General features: G+C 46.2%; 1 protein-coding gene across 1 annotated transcript in view; it reads right to left on the reverse strand.

Annotated features, from left to right (window-relative positions):
* LOC129333389 (cadherin-10) overlaps positions 1 to 20219 on the reverse strand; it is a 141383-nt gene extending 121164 nt beyond the window's left edge. Inside the window, exon 1 of the mRNA XM_054985010.1 lies at positions 19989 to 20219. Within this exon, the coding sequence (XP_054840985.1) occupies positions 19989 to 20219 (231 nt within the window). The remainder of the gene's footprint in view (positions 1 to 19988) is intronic.
* Positions 20220 to 22377: the final 2158 nt, after the last annotated feature.

The raw sequence follows: 22377 nt of genomic DNA on the forward strand, positions 1-22377 counted from the left end.
GGACATCAGATATAATGAGGTATGATAATGGTCCAGAACCATTAATAAGAAATATTTGCATATTTATATTACAAGAAAAAATTGTCTATTTCTCTACAGTATACATAAGTTTTTGTATTTTTTAAATAGAAATTCAAGTCTCAGTAATCTATTTCCTTGAATTAACTGCTAAGTACAATTGGAAGTACACGATGCCTTCCTCAGTTCTCCTGCTTGCTCTTGTATTTCAGTAAGGCTAGAATGTTTCGTGTAATCACTTCTAAGCGGCCTCCCAAACTCCATAGAATTTTGCCGGCAGATAAATGTCTTACATGACTGTATTGCACAAAATGTCTTTAAGTGCAAGAAAGAAAAGGAGCAAAGGGTCTCTTAGCTACTTTTGAGACGTGTTTTATTATGTGCGCACCACAAAAACTCTCTGATGCGTTCAAGACTAGTGAAAATCAGTGGCAGATGTTGAAGAATGTGGAACATTGTTTCTTTTAACCATTTCTTTCAGAGCCAGTATATGTCAGTTTCCCCCCAAAAATGTAAAGGAGCAAAGTTTTTTATATAATGTAGTGTACTGGATTTGATTCCCCACTCCCCCACTGGAAGCCAGTTGGGTGATCTTGGGTCAGTCACAGCTTCTCAGAGTTCTCTCAATCCAACCCACCTCACAAGGTGATTGTTGTGAGGATAATAATAACATACCTTGTAAACTGCTCTGAATGGATGTCGAGATGTCCTAAAGGGTGATATATGAATTGAATGTTGTTGTTCTTCTTCTTTTTATTATTCAGTGTTCAGTCAAAAATGTTGTTAGCTGAGAATGTTTCGGTCTACTCTTGTTCGATGTAATAATTTGAGAAACAGTGATACCAGCTAATGTATTAGCAGTGTTTGGTTACTAATTATATTACTACTGGCAGTTCCAGAAAGCCATTTCCAGCTTTTGAGGCCTCTAGCCGCAATAAAACTAAAAAAAGATTATATATGAAGTACATAAAACAATTCGTGAAACTTAATAAATGCCCCAAAGGTATAAATTTGAGGGGAGGCCTTGACCTTAAAGCCCAGGCCAAATGACCCTCTTGTCCTCATCCTCCCCTGATTGGCCCTGACCATTAGATTTGTATAAAAATGCACTATTCATATAAATGATAAACGATGGCCCATCTCCTCCGATTTTTCTCTGGGAAGATGTACCTCTCAAATTTTGCAGGGAAAACCTGGAGCTCCTTATTTGAAAAAACACATTACACTGTATTACACAGCAGAAATCCTCAGTCCACCGATTCTGGCACCACATCATCATGGGACATCTCAGGGTAAGTGATTTCAGGATTATGAACAGAATATATCTATGTCAGTTATGTATTGTTGGAGTGTTTTTTCTTTCATCCTCATCCAATGACGGATATTGCCATGAAAGTTATAGTCCAATAACAAAATCCAATATACCTCCTACATGTATATACACTACATATTCATCACAGTTTTCATTAGCTGGGGACACGTATTTATATATCGATTTTCATTTTAAAAGAAAATAATTACTTTGCAGCTGAAATGATGAATACCATATTTCAACCACTCTACAGTTTTTAATTTGACTTGCATTACTCCAGAAGTTAGTAACTCTAAAATCCTTCAGTTTGTTCTTTTGTACATTGAGATGTCTTAATTATACTACCCCTTACTAGGTTTTAATTCTGCATCGTACATAAACATCCCATTTCTCTGCTATACCACATTTCATTTAACATTATTTTATTCTGAAATATTCTACCTAGTCAATAAGAATTTCACTGACTTAGAAGGAAGGTTGGACAATATCATCTTCAAATAAAAAAGCATTCTCCTTGATATCAATGCCCTAACAAAGAATAGATTTTTATTGTTCAACACTCCCTTGCCAACAGATACTTGGTACTGCCAATGCTAAATACTTGTTGGAGCATCTGTTTATCACTGAAGAGACCCTTTCCAGATTGACAAATATGCTGTGTAACTCCTGCACTTTGGCCACAGAACCACTTTGCAGAGTTATTCAGGAGCATGTTCTAGGACACAGACATATTCACTGATGTTCTTTTTAAAATAGGAGTATGACTTAGACTACATGAAACATCACATACACACGAGCACAACTACACATTGGAGGGGAAGATCCATCATGATGTGTGCAAGATTACCTCAGGGAAGCCTGTTTACTTGATCACATTGAAGAATTCATGAACAGCTCTGAGAACCACCTCTCTGAGGTTCCTCTGGACCTAATCCAACAACGATTCTAGAGTACACAGCTCTCTGGATGTATGTGTGTGTTTTTAACCCTACCTAGGAATCAGGAGCACATATCAGATAGCAGTCCAGCGGTACAATCCACGTGATACCCTCTGCTTTCATATGTAGGTGAGTTTAGTTGAATGGTTCCCAAATTGTGAGTCATGACCTAAAAGCACGTTGCAGCTCCCTTGCTGAGGGATTATAAGACTTACAGTCCTGAGTCAGCCCTTCCTTCCCAGTGATAATTCAGAGAAGGGAGAGCCACAGCATTCCCTCCTCCCCTCCTTTACCCTGTACCCTCATCCATTCCCATGATCTCAACTCACACCTAGCTACTAGTGATGGAGGACATGATGGGCACAAACTATTCCGGTTCCCTCATAAACTTGAACTGTCAGTCGCCTGCAGCATTGAGATGGGTCCCACAAGAAAGAGTAAGTGAAGACGCTCTGACAAAGCTTGACAAAAAGTTTGAAAATTCCTGCCTTAGCTAGATCAGGTCAACGTTGCTCCATTCCCCCACCCTTTTGGATGAGGTAATTCTCAACTTCAAATGCCAAGGAGAAATTTTGATTAGAAGTTCATAAGCACCCATCAAGAAAACTCAACAAGGAATTTAAGAAGTTATTAAGAAATAAAGCCATCAAGACTGTTTGTGTTGTTCCTTGTTATTGTTCAAAACAAAGCTAATTTCATCTGAGGCTCTTTTTTTTTTTTTTTTTTTTTTAAAAAAGGGAACTGAGAGTGGGACCAGAAAGAAATCAGTTTAGCTCTCAGCTTGGAGGTGTTAATCAGAATTGTTGATTGTTAACTTTCGCTTCGAAACAAGCAACGGTTGTCCTTGAGAATTTTACCACTACCCACTGCCATGTTCCTTGAGTGTTAATGAACAAGAAATACTCTACTTCCTTCCTGGAGCACCAGCACCTCATTATCTCTCAGTCACTTTTATAATTGCCCTGCCCCAGTACATTTTATGGAAGGGAAGCCTTAGTCCATACACTTCAATGATTCTACAGAATATGTACCCATTTACAAACTTCTGCACTTTACTCCTAGTGAAATGGTACTCAACTGGGCTCAGCTGGGCTCCCTTTTCAAAAGCCATCAAGCCTCAAACCCTACATAGAAGGTATAGGCTAGCTTGGATTTTGAAAATTCTTGTCTGAGCTTGCTTTTCCCAGGCGCAAATGGAACCTAAATTACAGAACTTAACATCTCTTTATCTTTGCACCGTATCAGCCCTCAGCATGCATTCAATTCCATTCACAGGAACCAGGATCCCACCACCTGCACATATGAGGAGCGTGATACAAGCTGTTGTCAATCATCTTGTAGATTCACAAAAGGCAGCAACCGTGCGTATTGTGCTTCAAGCCCATATGGCTGGCAGGCTCCCAGTTCATATAAACTGAATGGTACATCTACAGATCACTTTTATCAGGCTTGCCATATCCACTGACATAGCAGAGGATCCCCCACCCCCCACCCAGCCTCCACCATCCTCTACCTCCCTTTGCCTTTCATCCATCTGGCTGGGGAAGAGGCACCTGGAAAGCAAGCACACAAAGCATGCATGTGCCCACCCATCATACCAGAAAATAAAGTTATTTCTGGCACAATATGGAAGTGACGGGTCATTCTGGAGGCCAATTCTCTATCAGCCGAAAACAATCAGTTTAGGTCTGATTTTTAGAGAATCGGCCTCCAGTGCAACCCGTCACTTTCCGTGTTGCACCGAAAGGGAACAGGATAACAACAACATTCGATTTACATACCATCCTTCAGGACAACTTAACACCCCTTCAGGATGGTTTACAAACTGTGTTATTATTATCCTCATGACAGTCACCCTGTGAGGTGAGTGGGGCTGTGAGAGCCCTGAGAGAACTGTGACTGACTCAAGGTCACCCAGCTGGCTTCAAGTGGAGGAGTGGGGAATCAAACTCACTTCTCCAGATTAGAGTTCTGCCAGTCTTAAACACTACACCAAACTGGCTCACCACACACTGCCCCCCCACTATACCCATCCCCACTGTCCCCCCATCCCCTGGTTTGGCTCTCAGAGGACATCGCAACCATGACTTTTATGCCTGCTTACATGCAATTTTTCCTGTAAAATATTTTTCAGTCATTCAAATACATCCCTAAATCAGCATTATATTAGAGAGCAATCCCAAGCACATCTATTCCTACTCCTGTGCAGTCGGCTTTACTCTTAGAACTGCGCTGTTAAATCCACAACTATTGTGCATATATATAACATGTACATTGTAAATAAAAACCATACCATACCAACAATGAAAACTGGGGAACCAACTTTTAAAAATATAAAACACAGCAAAATAGGGAATATTCGGCACACCCAGCTGCAGCAAAGCTGCGTAAGCTGGGTGCCGTTTATTGCTGCCTTGCCTGGAGGGAGGGGCAGACTCCCTTCCCGGGCATACGGGTCTTTTGGCTGGGGGCGGAGCCAACGCGTACAGGCGGCTCCGCTTTCCCAGCCAGCAGTCGCCTTCTGCTTCGGAAGAGAGAAGGAGCCTTTTCCCTCTCTCCGAAGTGGAAGGTGGACCCAGGAGCGGCGAGGGACTCGTGGCAGCGTTTACGAGGGCAGCGTTTGTGTGCTGCTCGTTTCAGCTGCGGAGCATCGGCAGCTTCTTGGCGGCGGTTGCTGGGCCCTGCCTCCGCAGTGTGCCCGCGGGTGTTGGCGCGTTGGTGGGGAGGGAGTGAGCCGTTCTGGGCGCTCCCTGCCTTCTTGTTCACGTTGCCACCGAGCCGTTGCCGGCGGCAGGGGGGTGGTTGTGGCAAGCGGAGGCGAGGCGCGGCTTTTGCAGCGCGGCCTCGGCGGCGCGGCCTTTGCGGCCTTTGCGCCGCGGCAGCGCGGCCTCTGAGCTGCGTCAGCGCAGCCTCTACGCCGCGGCAGCGCGGCCTTTATTCTGTGGCAGTGCGGCCTTTTGGCCGTTTTGGAGGAGTGTCCCCCCCCCTTCTTGGAGCCTGTGTGGGGGCTTTTGCCATTGAGGGAGCAGCGGGGCTGGGCCTAAGTGGGGTGGCCTGTCCACATCCCCCCCCTTCATATCCTCCCCCCTGTTGGCAATTGCTGTGTTTGGAGTTGGCTGCAGGGGGTGTTAATTTTTCCTGTGGGCTTGCTCGGGGGCGTTTGGTGGCTCTGTCTAGTGCTGTGCTCTCAGGCCAGCCTTAACTCATCTATTGGGGGCCACCTTGAGTGTAAAGGTGCTTGGTGGCCACTTTGTTTTACCACAGCATGCCTCCCAAAAAGGGCGGGGGCCCTTCCAAGGGCAAACAGCCTGCCAAGCGTCCTGCAAAGAGGCCTCCCCCTGCGCCATTGTCCTCATCGGATGAGGAGGATGGTGGACCCAGCAGGCAGGAGCTGCTGGACAGGCTAGCTGCTTTGGAACAAGCCCGTGTCAGCTCTCAGCCTGGGGGCTCTGGGGTTCGGGCACGCCGACCCACTAAAAAGGTTTCTGATGCTGTATTTCAGAGGGATATCTTGAAGCGTATTTCTGCTCTGGAGGAGGCAGCAGCATCTGAGCGTGGTGAACCTGGCAGCAGCCAGGGTGTGGCCATGCCGCCTGAAGAGGTACAAGGGACTGAAGCCGAGCAGGAGTCCATTGTGGACTGTGGACAGGTGGCCATAGCAGTTGAGCCAGCGGTGCAGGAGGGTAAGTCTGTTCAGCCTTCCCAGGCATGCACCTGGCCTTGGGGGCCCTGGGGTCAGTCCACTGCCTCCGCGCCCCCTGGCTGCTCTTCACCAGTTACACAACATTTCCTCCCTGCTTGGCCCCCGGCGGTTCCTGCAACCTGGCAGAGTGGGGCAAGCACTTCTTATGGCCAGCAGCAGGCACCTTGTGCTTCTACATCCTCTGCACCCCAGTCTGGGGGCTTGCCATACGGTTATGGGTGTCAGTGGGGTTCTCCCCCCTGTTGGCAATTGCCTTATGGAATGGTGCCGTACAGAGCATTACCATTCGGGGATACGGCTTTACCCCTCGGTGACCACTTAACTCAAGCCACCAGGGAGAAAATATTAAAAGGGGAGTATGTGGATGTCTTTACCCTTCTCTTCAGGGAACTGGAGAAGAAGGATAAAGATGATTTGGATGACAGAGATAAAGAAAAGATTAAGCGCAGAAAGGTGGACCGCAATTGGTCAAATTGGTTACCGGGGTTCTTGATTTATGCCGGGGTATTGGCCAGAGCGCAGCCTTGGAGGGCTGTGTCTCTTTTTCAATATATAGACATTATTTACAAGGGATACACCGGATTTGTGGGGGTGGCCTGGCTCCAGTATGATGAGGAGTTCAGGATGCGTGCTGCTATGAATCCTGGCCTGCCGTGGGACCAGGTGCACCAGCAGCTTTGGTTGCAGGTCATGTCCCCGGCCAAACCTAATTCTGGGGATAGGTCTGACAGTGGCCATCTTATTCAACGTTCCCAACCGGCATCTGGTTCCCGCGCCCCCGCGGGGCAGCAGGTTCAACCCCGGCTGCTCTGTTGGGATTTCACATCCAAGGGGCAATGCAATCGGAAGGCTTGTAAGTACCGACATGAGTGTCCTTCCTGCAGTGGCCCCCACCCATACTCTGCATGCCCTAAGTCCAGACAAGGGGGTGGGGGAAAGCGCTTTGGGGGGGGTAGCAATCAGCAAGGACCTGGTAAAGGGACCCAGCCCGGTAAGGCTGAAGGTCCTTAGGCACCTGTTGCGTTTGTACCCCCGGCGCAGAGATGCGGAGTACCTGTTGGCCGGGTTTGAGTTTGGTTTTCGTATTCCTTTTCAGGGCCAAAGGGAGCCTTTCATGTCAGCCAACCTTCGGTCAGTGGCTGGCATGGAAGGTGTGGTACGGGCCAAGATTGCGAAGGAATGCGCGGAGGGCCGGGTCCTCGGCCCTTTCGACACCCCTCCTGTTCCTGGTTTGAGGGTTTCTCCGTTGGGGGTGGTGCCTAAAAAGGCGGCTGGTGAATTCCGCCTTATACACCACTTGTCTTTCCCCAAGGGCGGGTCGGTGAATGATGCCATCCCAGAGCATCTTTGTTCAGTCCGTTACACATCCTTTGACCAGGCGGTCAAAGTGGTGCGGAGGTGTGGTGTAGGGGTGGAACTGGCAAAATGCGACATCAAGTCAGCCTTTCGCCTCCTGCCAGTACACCCCGGGGATTTTGATCTGTTAGGGTTTTCGTTTGAGGGCAAATTTTATATGGATAGGGCCCTCCCCATGGGTTGCTCCATATCGTGTGCGGCATTTGAGCGCTTCAGTTCCTTTTTGGAATGGGAGTTGCGGCGCTGCATGGCTTGCCCTGATACCTGTCATTACCTTGATGATTTTTTGTTTTGTGGGCCAGCTGGTACTGGGCAATGTGCCAGGCTATTGGCTGGCTTTGTGGGGCTTGCCAAGGAACTTGGGGTTCCTTTGGCACATGAGAAGACTGAGGGCCCCTCCACTGTTTTAACTTTTCTAGGCATTGAGCTGGATACAGTCCAGCAGTCTTTCCGGCTCCCTGCTGATAAGGTTGAGGACCTTAAGAGCAGAGTGGAAGAATTTAAGGGTCGGAGTAAGGTTACTCTCCTCGAATTGCAGCAGTTGGTGGGGCACCTGAATTTTGCCTGCAAGGCCATCGCTCCGGGTAGGGCATTTTTGAGGCGCCTTTGTGATGCCATGGGGAAATTGCAGTTTCCTCATCACAGATTGCGTCTGAGCAAGGGTATTCAGAGTGATCTTCGGGTCTGGCAGGAATTTTTGCGGTCTTTCAATGGGGTGACGTTTTGGAGAGAGGACTTGTTGCTTGAAGCTGAGCTTCAGGTTACCTCTGATGCCTCTGGATCCTTGGGATTTGGGGTTTATTTCAGGGGCCATTGGTGTGCTGAACGCTGGCCCGCAGATTGGGCACAGCGGGGACTGTCTAAAGACTTGACATTTTTGGAATTTTTTCCTTTGCTGGTGGCGGTGTGGCTTTGGGGACGGGAGTTGGCTAACAGCACGGTACACTTCTGGTGTGATAACCTAGCGGTGGTGCATGTGGTCAACTCCTTGTCTTCAAAATCACCTAGGGTGATGAGGCTGGTGCGGGCCTTTACCCTTAAATGCTTACAGCTGAATATATTATTTAGGGCCAGGCATGTTCCTGGAATGAGTAATGGGGTGGCGGACGCTTTGTCTCGCCAACAGATGGACCGGTTTTGGCACCTGGCCCCAGAAGCCGATCGCCGGCCAGCGCGGATGCCCATGGAGCTGTGGCAGCTTGGGAGGCAGAAGCGAGCCGGGCAATCCAGTTAGCCTTAGCCCCCAGCACACGGAAAGCTTATGATCGGGCTATCAGGCAGTTCACTGAGTTTAGGAGGACGGTAGGACTCCAGGAGCTTTGGCCTGTCCCTGCCGAGCACCTGATTCAATTCTGTGTGGCGCAGCGGGGGCGTGTCCTCTCTGTCAAGTCTATTAGGGGCCAGCTAGCTGCTCTGGCCTTCTTCAGCAAGGCACGTGGCCTGCGTGAAGACACTGGGGATTTTCGGATACGTAAGATGTTAGAGGGTTGGTCCAGGGAAGCTGGGCCCTCTAGGGACCAGAGGCAGCCCATTTCCCCGTCGGTGCTTAAGGGGCTGGGAGCAACTTGGGCTGAGGTTTGCTCTTCGCGTTTTGAGCAGAGGCTCTTCCACGCAGCTTCTTTGGTTGCTTTTTTTGGGGCCTTGCGGGTTAGTGAATTGGTGGTTCATTCCCGCAGGGATGCCTCCAACCGGGCTTTGTTAGCACGAGATATTTCCTTCATAGGTGACAAGGTATCCATTCGGATCCGCAGGTCTAAAACGGACCAGGAACAGCGGGGGGCCACCCTGCTCTTGGGGCCTTGCACAGACCGTGAGCTGTGCCCGGTCCAGGCTTTGCGGGACTATGTGAGAGTCCGTGGGGAGGCCCAAGGGGTTCTGTTTTGCCATATGGATGGGGCACCTCTGACCCGTTTTCAGTTTTGGGCGGTTACGGAAAAGGCCCTTGGTAAGCTGGGACTGGTAGGGGTTAAGTTTGGCACCCATTCTTTTCGGATTGGGGCCGCCTCTACGGCTGCTGCTATGGGGTACACCCAGCGGGCCATACAGAGGGTAGGCAGGTGGCGGTCAGGCGCGTTTCGCTCCTATGTCCGCCCTCTGCCGCAGTATTAATTGCCTACACTAACTGCTCTTTCCTAGGTGCTGCGTCGGTCCTGGGGAAGCGCAGTATCCTGATTTGCGGACACAGCATGGTGTTCTGGGCTGCCCATCAAGCTAGGAGAACACCGATCGGATCCCAGTTGGGGCTGAGTGCTGTGGCCACGGTTGAATGGCTGGGTCGGCGGGGCCTGCGTTGGCCTGGTTTGTTACCTCTCTTGTTTAGGGGGCGGACTGGTCCGCCCCCGCATATTCTGGTCATTCACCTCGGGGGAAATGACCTTGGGTTAGTACAGGGAAAGGCCCTGTCACTGCAGGCAACTGATGACCTTCAGGAAATAAGCCGCCGTTGGCCGGGAGTGCTTATTTTCTGGTCCGAGATACTGCAACGCCGGGTGTGGCGGGAGGCCTTGGATACACGGGCCATTGAACGGGCCCGCCGCAAGGCCAACAGAGCTATGAAGAAACCCTTGGGGGAAGGCTTGGGGATTTACTTGCCACACCCTAGGATAAGGGCCGAACTTGCCCACCTTTACAGGAAGGATGGTGTACACTTGTCACCAGAGGGCAACGATATCTTCCTTGATGATTTTCGGCAAGGGCTGAGGTTGGCTTTGAGCCACCTGTGGGGCGCCAGGGCCTAAGCAGAGGCTTGGCCCTTGCGGTGGCAGGAGATTCTCGGGAATAGGGAGCGGGCCGGTGAGCACCCAGTGGCATTTCCCCATGTGGGAACAGGGTCTGCCATCAGTGCGGTATGCTTGTGACGGCTACCACAGCACAGGCAGACGCCTGCGGGGATCCCCAGGGGCAAGCCCTTCCCTCATGCTGTACGGCTGGGGCGTTAGGAGCTTGCGGGGGGATCCATTCGCCTGGCTGGCCGGGTTGCAGTCATTCTATGGATGGCCTACACCCGGGGCTTTGGGGCTCGCCCACACAGGTCAAGGCGGAGGTCCAGGGTTGACCCCGTGGCTTGACCTGTACCGCTTAGTTGGCCCTTGCCTTAGTTATAGTTATATTTATTGTTATATTAATAAACGGCCCTTTACCTCCAAGCCTCTGTCTGTCTCTTCATTCCGGCTAAGGTAGCAATTCGGCACACCCAGCTGCAGCAAAGCTGCGTAAGCTGGGTGCCGTTTATTGCTGCCTTGCCTGGAGGGAGCGGCAGACTCCCTTCCCGGGCATACGGGTCTTTTGGCTGGGGGCGGAACCAACGCCTACAGGCGGCTCCGCTTTCCCAGCCAGCAGTCGCCTTCTGCTTCGGCCCACCCACCTCGCCCTGTCTCAGTGCAGGATTAGCCGGCTGCTGTTCCAGAGCCAGGTAGGAATTTTTTGCCTCTGTACTATATTGGCTTTGGGTGCAGGGGTTTTTTCGCCTACCTTGCACTGATGGCTGGGGTAGAGGTTTTGGCCTGGGTGGTGCTGTGTAGGTCCCTTGGCAGGAGATTCTCGGGAATAGGGAGCGGGCCGGTGAGCACCCAGTGGCATTTCCCCATGTGGGAACAGGGTCTGCCATCAGTGCGGTATGCTTGTGACGGCTACCACAGCACAGGCAGACGCCTGCGGGGATCCCCAGGGGCAAGCCCTTCCCTCATGCTGTACGGCTGGGGCGTTAGGAGCTTGCGGGGAGATCCATTCGCCTGGCTGGCCGGGTTGCAGTCATTCTATGGATGGCCTACACCCGGGGCTTTGGGGCTCGCCCACACAGGTCAAGGCGGAGGTCCAGGGTTGACCCCGTGGCTTGACCTGTACCGCTTAGTTGGCCCTTGCCTTAGTTATAGTTATATTTATTGTTATATTAATAAACGGCCCTTTACCTCCAAGCCTGTGTCTGTCTCTTCATTCCGGCTAAGGTAGCAATTTACTCATCCCCATCCTGTGGGCAAAGAAGGCAGCAATGTATGCTTTGTATGCTGGGGGCAGGATTGTGTAGCCAACTATATCAGGTTTGATGTATTGTCGAAGGCTTTCACGGCCGGAGAACGATGGTTGTTGGGGGTTTTCCGGGCTGTATTGCCGTGGTCTTGGCATTGTAGTTCCTGACGTTTCGCCAGCAGCTGTGGCTGGCATCTTCAGAGGTGTAGCACCATATCAGGTTTTTTAATTCCTGAATTTTATTGTATAATGTGCTACGTATTTTATGTATTTTATTGTATTTTATGACTGTTGTACCCTGTCCTGAGCCCACTTGTGGGGAGAGCGGGTTAAACACCAAATAACTAAACTAAACTAAACTAAACTAAACTAAACTAAACTAAACTAAACTAAACTAAACTAAACTAAACTAAACTAAACTAAACTAAACTAAACAATAGTCTGCACTTGCATTTCATTGCAGTTAAGAATTACAGATCCAGGTTGTTATATAGCACTGGATATTTTTATTCCTCTTTCATGAAGCCCAAATGTATGAAGGGCGGGGGTGGAATCTGACTTCAGCATTGTCAAAGCTTGTACGTAACTCTAGAATGCTCAATAAATTGATTTTTCATGAACTCCTTTTGTAGGAAAGGCCAAAATGATTCCCCTATTGAATTTGGTCAGTCTGAATTAATAAAACATATGCAATCTGGCATGTAACATTTCATTACATGACGTTATTTGAGTTGAGAGTCTGTTGAGAGCCAGGCAACATAATGTGATGTGGATATTTAGTCAGGGTAATGTGGCATAAATGGAATGCTTTCAGAGCTAGAAACCACTCTGGTTTATAGTAAATCCATATCTATTTATTTATTTGCTTCTCCTGAGTGAATCTGCTACTTATTCAGAAGGGTAAAAAAACAAGAAAAAATTCATAGATGCAGAAATATCACAGTAATTAGTAATGGGGGGAGCTACTAAAGGAAGGAGAGATCTTCTGTTACAAATGCCAGATTTGCAATGGGCTTGAATAACCACTATTGAGAGATGTGCACATGAGTACAAAAACTTCTGGTTATTTGCGAATGGCTCCAAATGTGCTGATGATGCAGAGCACAGCACACTGTGGTAGTGGTCCTGCCCTCCCACACAGAAAGGGCAATGTATGGATATGACTACATCACAGATCCTTTCTCACCTGTTCTAAGCTCATGGCATATTGCCTTGATAGGCAAAACAGTTCCTGATCCAGCTAGAAGGGAAAATTACTGGAAGGTGAGTCATGATTCATGAGGCAGGAGTGGCTATCAGCCCTACACCCAGCAAATGTGCAAAATCTTAAAGACAAAAAGAGGCCTTCTGGGAGTTCCTGAGTTTATCTCATCCACACCCTTCCAATCTGCCTTCATTCACTTTCCTGATCTGGGTTATTCAGGCACCTGATAAACCCTTCCCACTCAAATATCATAGGTCATCAATCACCTATGTTCTTCCCAGGTATGTACAACCTAATCTTTCCCAATTTTATTGTCTCACCTCAGGAAACAGCCATTAAGCTATTGCTTGGGGGGCAGAGGCATCAGTTTTGTCCCAGGATATGTTTTGCATTAAAATTGGGCTCTTCAGCCATGTGCTCAATGTGTGTGTGCACGTGCATGTGTGCGTGCATGAGTGTGTATTCTGGGACCCATCTATGCACCTTCAGACTACATCTGAGCTCTCCCCTCTTCTGGTCATCTTTGCTGCTGCCTCCTTGGAACCTTCCTCTTCAAGACTGGTAACTATAGCCCTCCCTGATTCTGCTTTCCCATTTCCTTACTGTTTTCTAGTTAGCTCTGTGTGTGTGTGTTCTATGTGTATTCTGTGCAATTGTTCTTTTACTGCTCCTTTAATAAAAACATGGCAGATATTGAACATCTGCCTATCTACTTGAGCGTTCTCTAAGGGAACGATCTTCCTATATACTGGTGGATACCCCAGTTACCTCCTCTTGCTAGCTTGTCTCCTTGCACGCTAATTCTTCCAGCTCACAAGGAGACCCTGATTTAGGGTAACAACTGAAATAGCTCTGAATAAACAGGTCTCCAGCACTGGAGCTGTTCCGTAGCCAGTAGCCCTTACTGTACTTACTTGGAAGTGGCCCATGGATTTCAACAGAATGCTACTTTCAATTGTATATAGAATATATCAGCTTAAACCAGGCTGATATTCTCAAATCTAGACCACAACAAAACTAGTAACTTCCAGAACAAAGCCTGCTCTGATGAAACGAGCCTAGGTTTTCTGCTTTGATTATTAGTGTGATAGGAAAGGGGCCACCACTCAGTGGTAGAACATCTGCTTTGCTTGTAAAATGTCTGGTTTCGGTCCCCAACATCTCTACTTTAAAAAAGATCAGGTAGTAGATGATGTGAAGAACTTCCACTTGAGAGCAGCTGCCATTCAGAGGAGACAGTGGTTGTTTTCACATGTCTTTAACCCTTCGCAAAATCGCACAAAACTCATGGAACTATGGCATCTTCATGGCTCCATTTCCCATCATGATTCCATTTCTTTTTTTTTGAAAAAATTTTTATTGGGTTAGAATCCGTTATTTTTACATTTACATTCAATTTTCCCCAAATTTTTCATTTCTAACCCCCTCCCTTTCCCCCCCTTTTGTTGACTTCCAACAGTTTTCCAACCCTTTGTCCCTTTTCCCTTACTTCTATTAAATTTCTCTATCTAAAACAAATACATATTCTCCATTATACTAAGCAGTACATCCTTAACTACTTTTCTTATTATATACCCAAACTGTAAGTCTTTGTTTCCATCTTAGATAAACAATTTATCCCTTTTTCCAATTTTAAATATTTCTATATTTCTATATCATAAACCTATATATCATAAACCATAAAAATCTTACACATTTAAGTCAAACAATTTGACTTATTCTCTATGTATTACTCATTCTATCTTTTTATGGTAATTCTATATAACTCTCGTCACATAGTCAATCAATTTGACTCGTCTATACATTCAGTTTGGTGCATTATACAAATCTTATCAAAGAAAGAAAATATTGTTGGTTACTCAATCCGTATATTTAATCCTTATCCTTAATTATTTTCTATCAATATTCTATTTATTAACCAATATATATCTATATATATATCAATCTGTTAATCTAACTGCTTATAAATTCACATTTATCTCTTCCCCCCCCCCGGTAAAGTCACCCCCCTCTACATTTTATTATACTTCAGTAGTTCTCAAACTGCCACAGTTTTCCTCCCACCTCCCATTTCTTCTCCAGATATTGTTTCAGCTTCTCCCAATCTGTGTTAAACTGCCCTGAGTCCAGATTTCTCAGTTTTCTTGTCATCTTGTCCATTTCTGCCATGTACAGCAATTTGTAGATCCAATCTTCAATAGTTGGCACTTCTTGTACTTTCCATTTTTGCGCATACAAAAGTCTAGCTGCTGCTGTCATATAAAATATCAACGTCCTATGATGGGCTGAAATTCCCTCCATTCCCAAGTTTAGTAGCAGGAGTTCTGGGTTCTTATTTATTTGAAATTGTAAAATTTCACTCATTTCTCTTATTATTTCCCCCCAGTACTGCCTAGCTACCTCACACGACCACCACATATGATAGAGGGAGCCCTCATGCTTCCTACATTTCCAGCATTTATTAGAAGTGTTCAAATTCCCTAGCGCAATCTTCTTTGGTGTCATGTACCAACGATAGATCATTTTGTAGATATTCTCTTTAATATTTGTACATGTCGTTGTCTTCATTGTAGTCTTCCACAAGTATTCCCATGCCTCCATTGTTATCTCTTTGTTAAAATTTATAGCCCATTTCACCATTTGTGTTTTAACTGTCTCGTCCTCAGTATACCATTTCAACAGTACTTGGTATATCTCCATCATGATTCCATTTCGTGGTGCAATGATGTCAGAAATCATGCCATGAAATGGGATCATGGTGGGAAATCACACCATGAAGACACCGTCATTCTGTGAATTTTGCGCAATTTTCTGGAGGTTTAAAGACGTGTGAAAATGGCCATTATTGGGCTTGATAGCCCAATGGTCTGATTCAGTATAATATACTTACTTTAGAGAAAACATTGTTACAATTGGGCTTGCAGAAGGACAAAGATGTGATTGACCCTGGTTTTGGACTCAGATTTAAGACATGGCCTTTATAAGTCCGAAATATCTTTTCTGCCAATGTATAAAAATATTTGTTTGAATATAACATTTTACATGGCTGTGAGGAGGAAGGCAGCAGGGTATAGCCCGATCTCACCAGATCTCAAAAGCTAAGCAGCATCAAGTCTTGGATGGCCAACCACCAAAGAAGACACTGCACCACCTCTGCTTCTCAGTTGCCTTGACAACCCCTTGCTGGGGTTGCCATAATTCAAATGCAATTTGACAGAACATACACACACACATATGGCTGAGGCTCAGACCTAGTTGATTCCCAATATTTCTTTGTTGCAGGCATTTTTATACCACTTTGCTGGAGGAAAAATCTTATTTGATATAGTTTATAGACCATAAAGGTCAGAAAACCCTATAGAACTAAAAATGCCCCAATAAAACCACTAAATTTATAATATCAGTACAAAACCTTAGCAAACCTAAGCATCGTCATATGGATGATAAGTCTTGATGGAAACTTGGAGAGTTGGATTCACCACTACCACCCCCATCCCACACACATACTCCCCATCTTAACTACTGCCTGTTAAAGGTCTTTCAGTGATAGCAACTGTGATAGCAAATTCAGGGGTAAGGGTGGCTTCATAAGCAGTTCCCTTTGTGGGTGACAGTTGTTATGAACATTTCCATCATGCTAAGCTAGAGGAACTCATTCCTAGCTTCCATAATATTATGGCTTGGGTCCAAAGGGAGACTGTACTATGGAGGGGAATTTGGTGAGGCTGAATGGGGGAAAAAACCCTGCTGAACCCAATTATGATTATGACAATCATAGTGCAATCTGGAGAGGACACTCAAGTGACATTTACCTTTCAATTTATTTAAGCACTGCTAGTGTTCTAGTTACACTGCTAGTGTAACATCCAAAGTGGTGACTCCAAAGTGTCCCCTTCAGTAAGACACAGGATCCGGATTCTTATCTAGAACTAATAAACGGATGCAGATACAGGGTTGGCCTCTTCTGGTATTGTACTTAGGAAAGAAGAAGAGGATAACTGAGTCACCCCCACATCTTCCCTGGGTGCTTTCTTATAATGTCCAAATACTTTCACCAGATGTTGGGGGATGGGAAAATCCTATATGGTGAACTGAAGTCACCGGGAGGATAACCTGGCCTCCTAGCATGCACCATGATGTCATCTTCTGGGTAAGAAAAAACAGAGAAGACTTCAATGCAAAGCCAAAGTTTTGTCTGTAGCGTATTCCTCCAGCTATGGTTTAAATAAAATAAAAGGGGGGGGGGGAAATGTTCTACCATCAGGGAATCTCTTCCATATTGACTCATTTGCTGAGGCCTATCTGGCACAGAATCCAAGTTTACAGTAGATAGTTCTCAGCCATTTTTTAGAATGCACGTTCAGTATAAGCCAAGATTTTTTACCCAGGTGCACATGGCCAGAATTCAAATCAGGGCCATGGGAGGTGACGGCTTAGGCCTTCCCCCCATGTGTTTTCCTTACCTGTAACAACCCCAGGTAGTTGGTGTTTGCCCTGTTGGGAGCCACAATGATGAGCTGCATGCTATGTTTCCGCAATGTAGCAAATAGGTTTTTTCATGTCAAGAAAATGGGTGGGGGAGAGGTCTGAGCCCCCTTTCTCTATGCACCATGGGTCTTATCTGAATCAGACCCACAACTGACTGTGGAACATGGAACCTTGGAACATGCCTTTCCACCTGACCCCAGGACATCCTCTTAGGCGAGTATACACTACAGAGAAATGTTGAGCCACAATGAATGATTTTCACATCAAGAAACTGGTGATGATCTTCTGAGTATCTTCCCTGGTATCTATCATCTTTTCATAAATGTCACGCCCTGATAAAGATGGGGTCTGATGCCAAATGAAAATCTCACAGCTATGATAAATTTAGCCAGCCAGGCCATTGTCAACATGTCCTTGAACTCTGGGGTCTTTCCTGGAGCACAGAAGGAACTTCTTAGAGGTTAGGCCTCTACTGAAGAAACCATCTTTGAACCCCACTGACCCGGTCAACTACCGCCCAGTTTCGAATCTTCCGTTTCTGGATAAGATGATTGAGCAGGCAGTGGTGGAGCAGCTACATGGTTTCCTGAATGATTCCTCATCCCTAGATCCCTTCTAGTCCAGCTCCCACCCAGGTAATGGGACAGAGACATTGCTGGTCACCCTCACTGACGATCTCCACAGGCAACTGGATCGTGGCAGATCTGCACTGCTGATATTGTTGGATTTGTCAGCAGCATTCCACATGGTCAATCATGATCTATTGACCCACCACCTCGCTGATGTGAGGATATGAGGAACTGCCTTACAGTGGCTTGTCTCTTTTCTCCATGGTTGGAGACAGAGGGAGGTGCTTTGGGAGAAATTGTCATCCCGCCACCCATTGGTGTGCGGTGTCCCTCAGGGGGCGATACTCTTCCCACTATTGTTTAATGTGTATATGTGCCCCCTCGCCCAGTTGGTGCAGAGTTTCAGACTCAAGTGTCATCAAAATGCCAATGACACCCAACGATGATGGACAGCCAGCCCAACTCTGCCCCGGATGTCTTGGAGCATGCCTTTGAAGTTTGACTGGGTGGTTGAAACAGAGTCCGTTGAAACTAAATCCCACAAAGATGGAGGTCATGCATGTGGGTCTGGGGTCCATGGGTACAGGACTCCGGCTCCCCACTCTTGATGGAGCACCGTTTGCAAGAGTGTGGAGCCTGGGGGTGATCTTGGATGCCTCCTTGACTATGGAGGCACAGATCGCAGCAGTTTTCTGGTCTTCATTTTTCCATCTGAGACAAGCCCGCCAGCTTGTCCCCTACCTGTTGACCCAAGACCTAACAGCAGTGATCCAAGAAACGTTTACCTCTGTATTAGACTACTGCAACTCGCTCTATGCAGGGCTTCCCTTGGGCTTGATCCAGAGATTACAGCTGGTTCAAAATGCAGCTGCATGGGTGATTGCAAGAGTCCCGATAGGGGAACATATAACACCTATATTATGCCAGCTGCATTGGCTACCAGATGAGTACAGGGTCCAGTTCAAGGTTTTGGTGCTGACCTATAAAGCCTGATGTGGACTGGGTCCAGCATATCTGCGGGACTGCCTCTCCCTATATATACTCCAGAGGACACTTTGTTCTACACACAAAAAACTTTTGGTGGCCCCGGTCCTAGGGAGGCTCACCTGGCCTTGACCAGAGCCAGGGCCTTTTCGGTCCTGGCACTGGCCTGGTGGAACTCTCTGTCTGATGAAACCAGGGCCTGACAGGATTTATTATCCTTCCACTGGGCCTGTAAGACAGAGATGTTCTGCCAGGCATATGGCAGAGCTTAGGCTGAGCCCCCGCCAGTCATACTTGACCTGACTTGAAAATATCTGTCCACCACCCTATATATATCTATAGATATGGATATATGGGCCATGTCTGAAATGAAGTAACTCTTCCATCACCATCTGAGGAGAAGTTTTTATTGAATGTAGGGTTTTAAATTTTATTGTAATGTTTTATATGATTTTATGTAAATTAAAATGTTGTGCTCCGCCCTGAGTCTGCTCGATGGGGAGGGCGGACTAAAAATCCAATATGATAATGATAATGATAATGATAATGATAATGATAATGATAATGATAATGATAATGATAATGATAATGATAATGATAATGATAATGATACAATTTCATGGAATCACAGATTCATAGGGTTGGAGGGGACCTCTAGGGTCATCTAGTGCAACCCCTGCCCAAGAAATTCACAACTATCTCCCCACACCTTCAGTGACCCCTGATCCATACCCAGAAGATGGCAAAACACCGTCAGGGTTTGACTATTGAAGTGGCGAGCCATCAAGGCCATTATGTACTGCAGCAAGATTTTGTGGTGCTTAGGCATTAGACCAAAGCTTCAGTCCTATGCACACTTAGATTTGGGAGCAAGTTCTATTGAATCTCATTAGACTTTTTGGAATAAACTTACTTAGGATAACGATTCAAGAGGTTCAGGCCAAGTGCAATGACTTGAAAGGGGGCTGGCCTTTTCTTTATCTATGCTTTGATAGACCATAAAACTCATTCAGTCATGAAATTAATAATCCTTTTGTCGTTTAATGCTAAAATTCCTTTCCCATCACATTTGCTAGCAAGGGTCACTCTCTCCCATGGAGACAGAGTCAAGAACGGAAGGCAGAGGAGATTTTATGCTCCAGAGCTATGTATACAAAGAATGCAAGTACTATACAGAGATGTTTTTACCAAATGGGTTTTGGAAAGAACTTTGCTATTCTGAATTCAAAGGAAAAGCAGTGCTGGCATCAGTGAAGACAGAAATGCACATTATTATTTTGTTCTCATTTGAGCATTCACATTTGAACCTAGTACTCAAAGCTTTTAGATTCTTTTTAAAAACAGAACTAAAAAAAGAGATGTATATTGACCATTTCCTCATGGTAATTTCATATGATTAAATCATTGCAATACATTCAGATATAAGCTGTTGTGATACCACAAGACATACCTTGCCTACATATTGGTAATCTGACCCAGTATACTCTTCGAGCAAGAAAAACTGGTTCCACATCCAGCCTCGTTTCTGGCGGTGCAGTGCTTTCCCATCATTCCCTGCTCCACGAGTCACAAAGCTTTTTGGCTGGTGGTCTGTAGTCCTGGTGAACACCATTGCTGTCAAACAGGGTTGCAGCAGGCACACCCAGAGCAGAACCAGCAGCAAGACCTGTTGTATTATCATAGTTCTTCACAGCTGATCGTTCTTTCCGATGCCTTCGGCTGCAGGATCGATAACACTCTTTGCCGTAGATGGTACCACTTCAGTGGCACGAGCATCCAAGCATTTTGTGACAGCTTGCCTCTAGTCTATGCATATCTGAAACCTGGAAAGCAAAGAAGAAAGAAACAAAGTGTATGTATGTGTACAGCTATATAATTGAACCTACAAAACATGTTGTCTGCATTATATTTCACATTATTCGTTGGCAGCATAGCTGTAAAATCTTTCAGCAAATTGGTTATTTCCCCCCGAGCATAAAACAAACAGCTGATGTGGCAACTGTAAAGGTTATCTAGTAACTGTCACCTAATCAGAGGTTTGCAAAATGCATTCAGCAGCTTAGTGGAACATGAAATCCCCAGGAAAAAAATGAGTGGTGCAAATAAACATACATCTCCCCATAGAATTATCTCTTCCTTTAACTTTCAGATCTAAGATTTCGGAGAACATTCATCAAGCAGACTGGCAGATTCATACCACTGGCACTTACATATTAAATACCACGTTCTTTCCTTGAAATGTTTTCTGCCTGATTTGACTTACAAGTAACCCAGTGTTTTATTAATCTCGTTACCAAGGGGCACTTAAAGGCTAACGCAAAGGCAGTTTTCAAAACTGCAGAAATAGTGGAATCCCAGTTCCCCAGGGTGTTTTAAATGGCAAAAGAGGGCATCACATGCATCGGAAGAAATACAACATGACACGAAGCAAACTTTCTAACAGAGAAAGTTCCTAAGATGCAGGAGTCTTTCAGCAAGAAGAAGGTTGTAGCTGGGAAAGTCACTCGTAAATGGAAGAACAGATAGACCTTATCTGTATTTGTAACTGAAATAGAATTATTCAAAGCTGGTTTGGAATGACGGCACATTAACGACGAGCAACTGTATGAATTAGCACCATAGGAAACGTTGGTGGCAAAACACATGTTTTACACGCAAAAGATCTAGGTCCAAAAATCTCATCCATACAATACTAATTACACAGGTTGGGTCTGGGGTCCACACCCTGTGTCAGATAACATGGTCAGACGTGATTTGTACATTCTCCTCTGCGCCCATGGATGTGGTGCCCAATTCAGACCAGTACATATGGAGAAGGGGCCTCAATCTCCCCCATTGTGCCATGTCCCATCCTGAAATTGTGTGCTTTCAGGGGAAGCCTGTAGGTTCCCTGGGATAAATAGGGGTGGGGGGAGGGTCCCAAAAAACCAAACCAAAACCCTGGAACTGTTTGGGATTGTGAAAATGGTGAGGGTGGGAGAGCCCGAGATCCTTTCTCTGCACATACTGTGATCCTGATCTGAATTGGGCACCATATAAGGGGATCAAGCAGAACCCTCAACTCATATCTGACACAGGATGGGGACCCCAAACTCAACTTGCACATGCCATAGAGTATGAATATTCATTCCTGATTGGGATGATTTTCAGTTGTAGGACCTCTGGTGACCAGGCTTGAGAAAGACCTTTCCATATTGCAGCCACAGCAAATCAGACTTCTGAAGTAAAGTCCATCATTTCCTGAGGAAGCCTGTTTCGCTGAGGAAACTTTCTTATTGTCAGGAAGTTCATCCTAAAGTCTAGCCCAAAATTCTTTTGGTTTAATTGTAACTCATTGGTTCTGGTCCAGCCCTCTGGGGCAACAGAAAACAACTCTGTTCCATTCTTTATCTGACAGTCCTTCAACAAGCGATGGGCACGAACCGAAATATGAACCAAAATTAAGCACGAACCAGGCTGGTTCATGGTTTGCGAACCACGGCTCATCAGATCCCATTTCTGATGACCCGCCATGAACTTTCAGGCTGGTTCATTTGGTTCATTTTTTGTTTCATCACTGCAGACAGCCTGGTGCCAATCAATCAGTTTCCTAGGCAACAGGGGATGGACTTCCTGCAGACCTTCTGCTGAGCCGGAAGTGAACTTCTGCTGGTCCAGAAGTGACCTTCTGCTGGCTTGGAAGTGATTATTTTCTGACCTGGGTGTGAAGTTTTCATGAACCGGTTCGTGAACCAGGGGCAGGTTCATGAAAGTTCATGGTTCATGGTTCGTGAGATTTGACGAACCACAAACCACATGGTTCGGTTTTTTTTTTTTGGTGCGTGCCCATCTCTACCTTC

This window comes from Eublepharis macularius, chromosome 7 (assembly GCF_028583425.1).
Source record: "Eublepharis macularius isolate TG4126 chromosome 7, MPM_Emac_v1.0, whole genome shotgun sequence".
Lineage (NCBI taxonomy): Eukaryota > Metazoa > Chordata > Lepidosauria > Squamata > Eublepharidae > Eublepharis > Eublepharis macularius.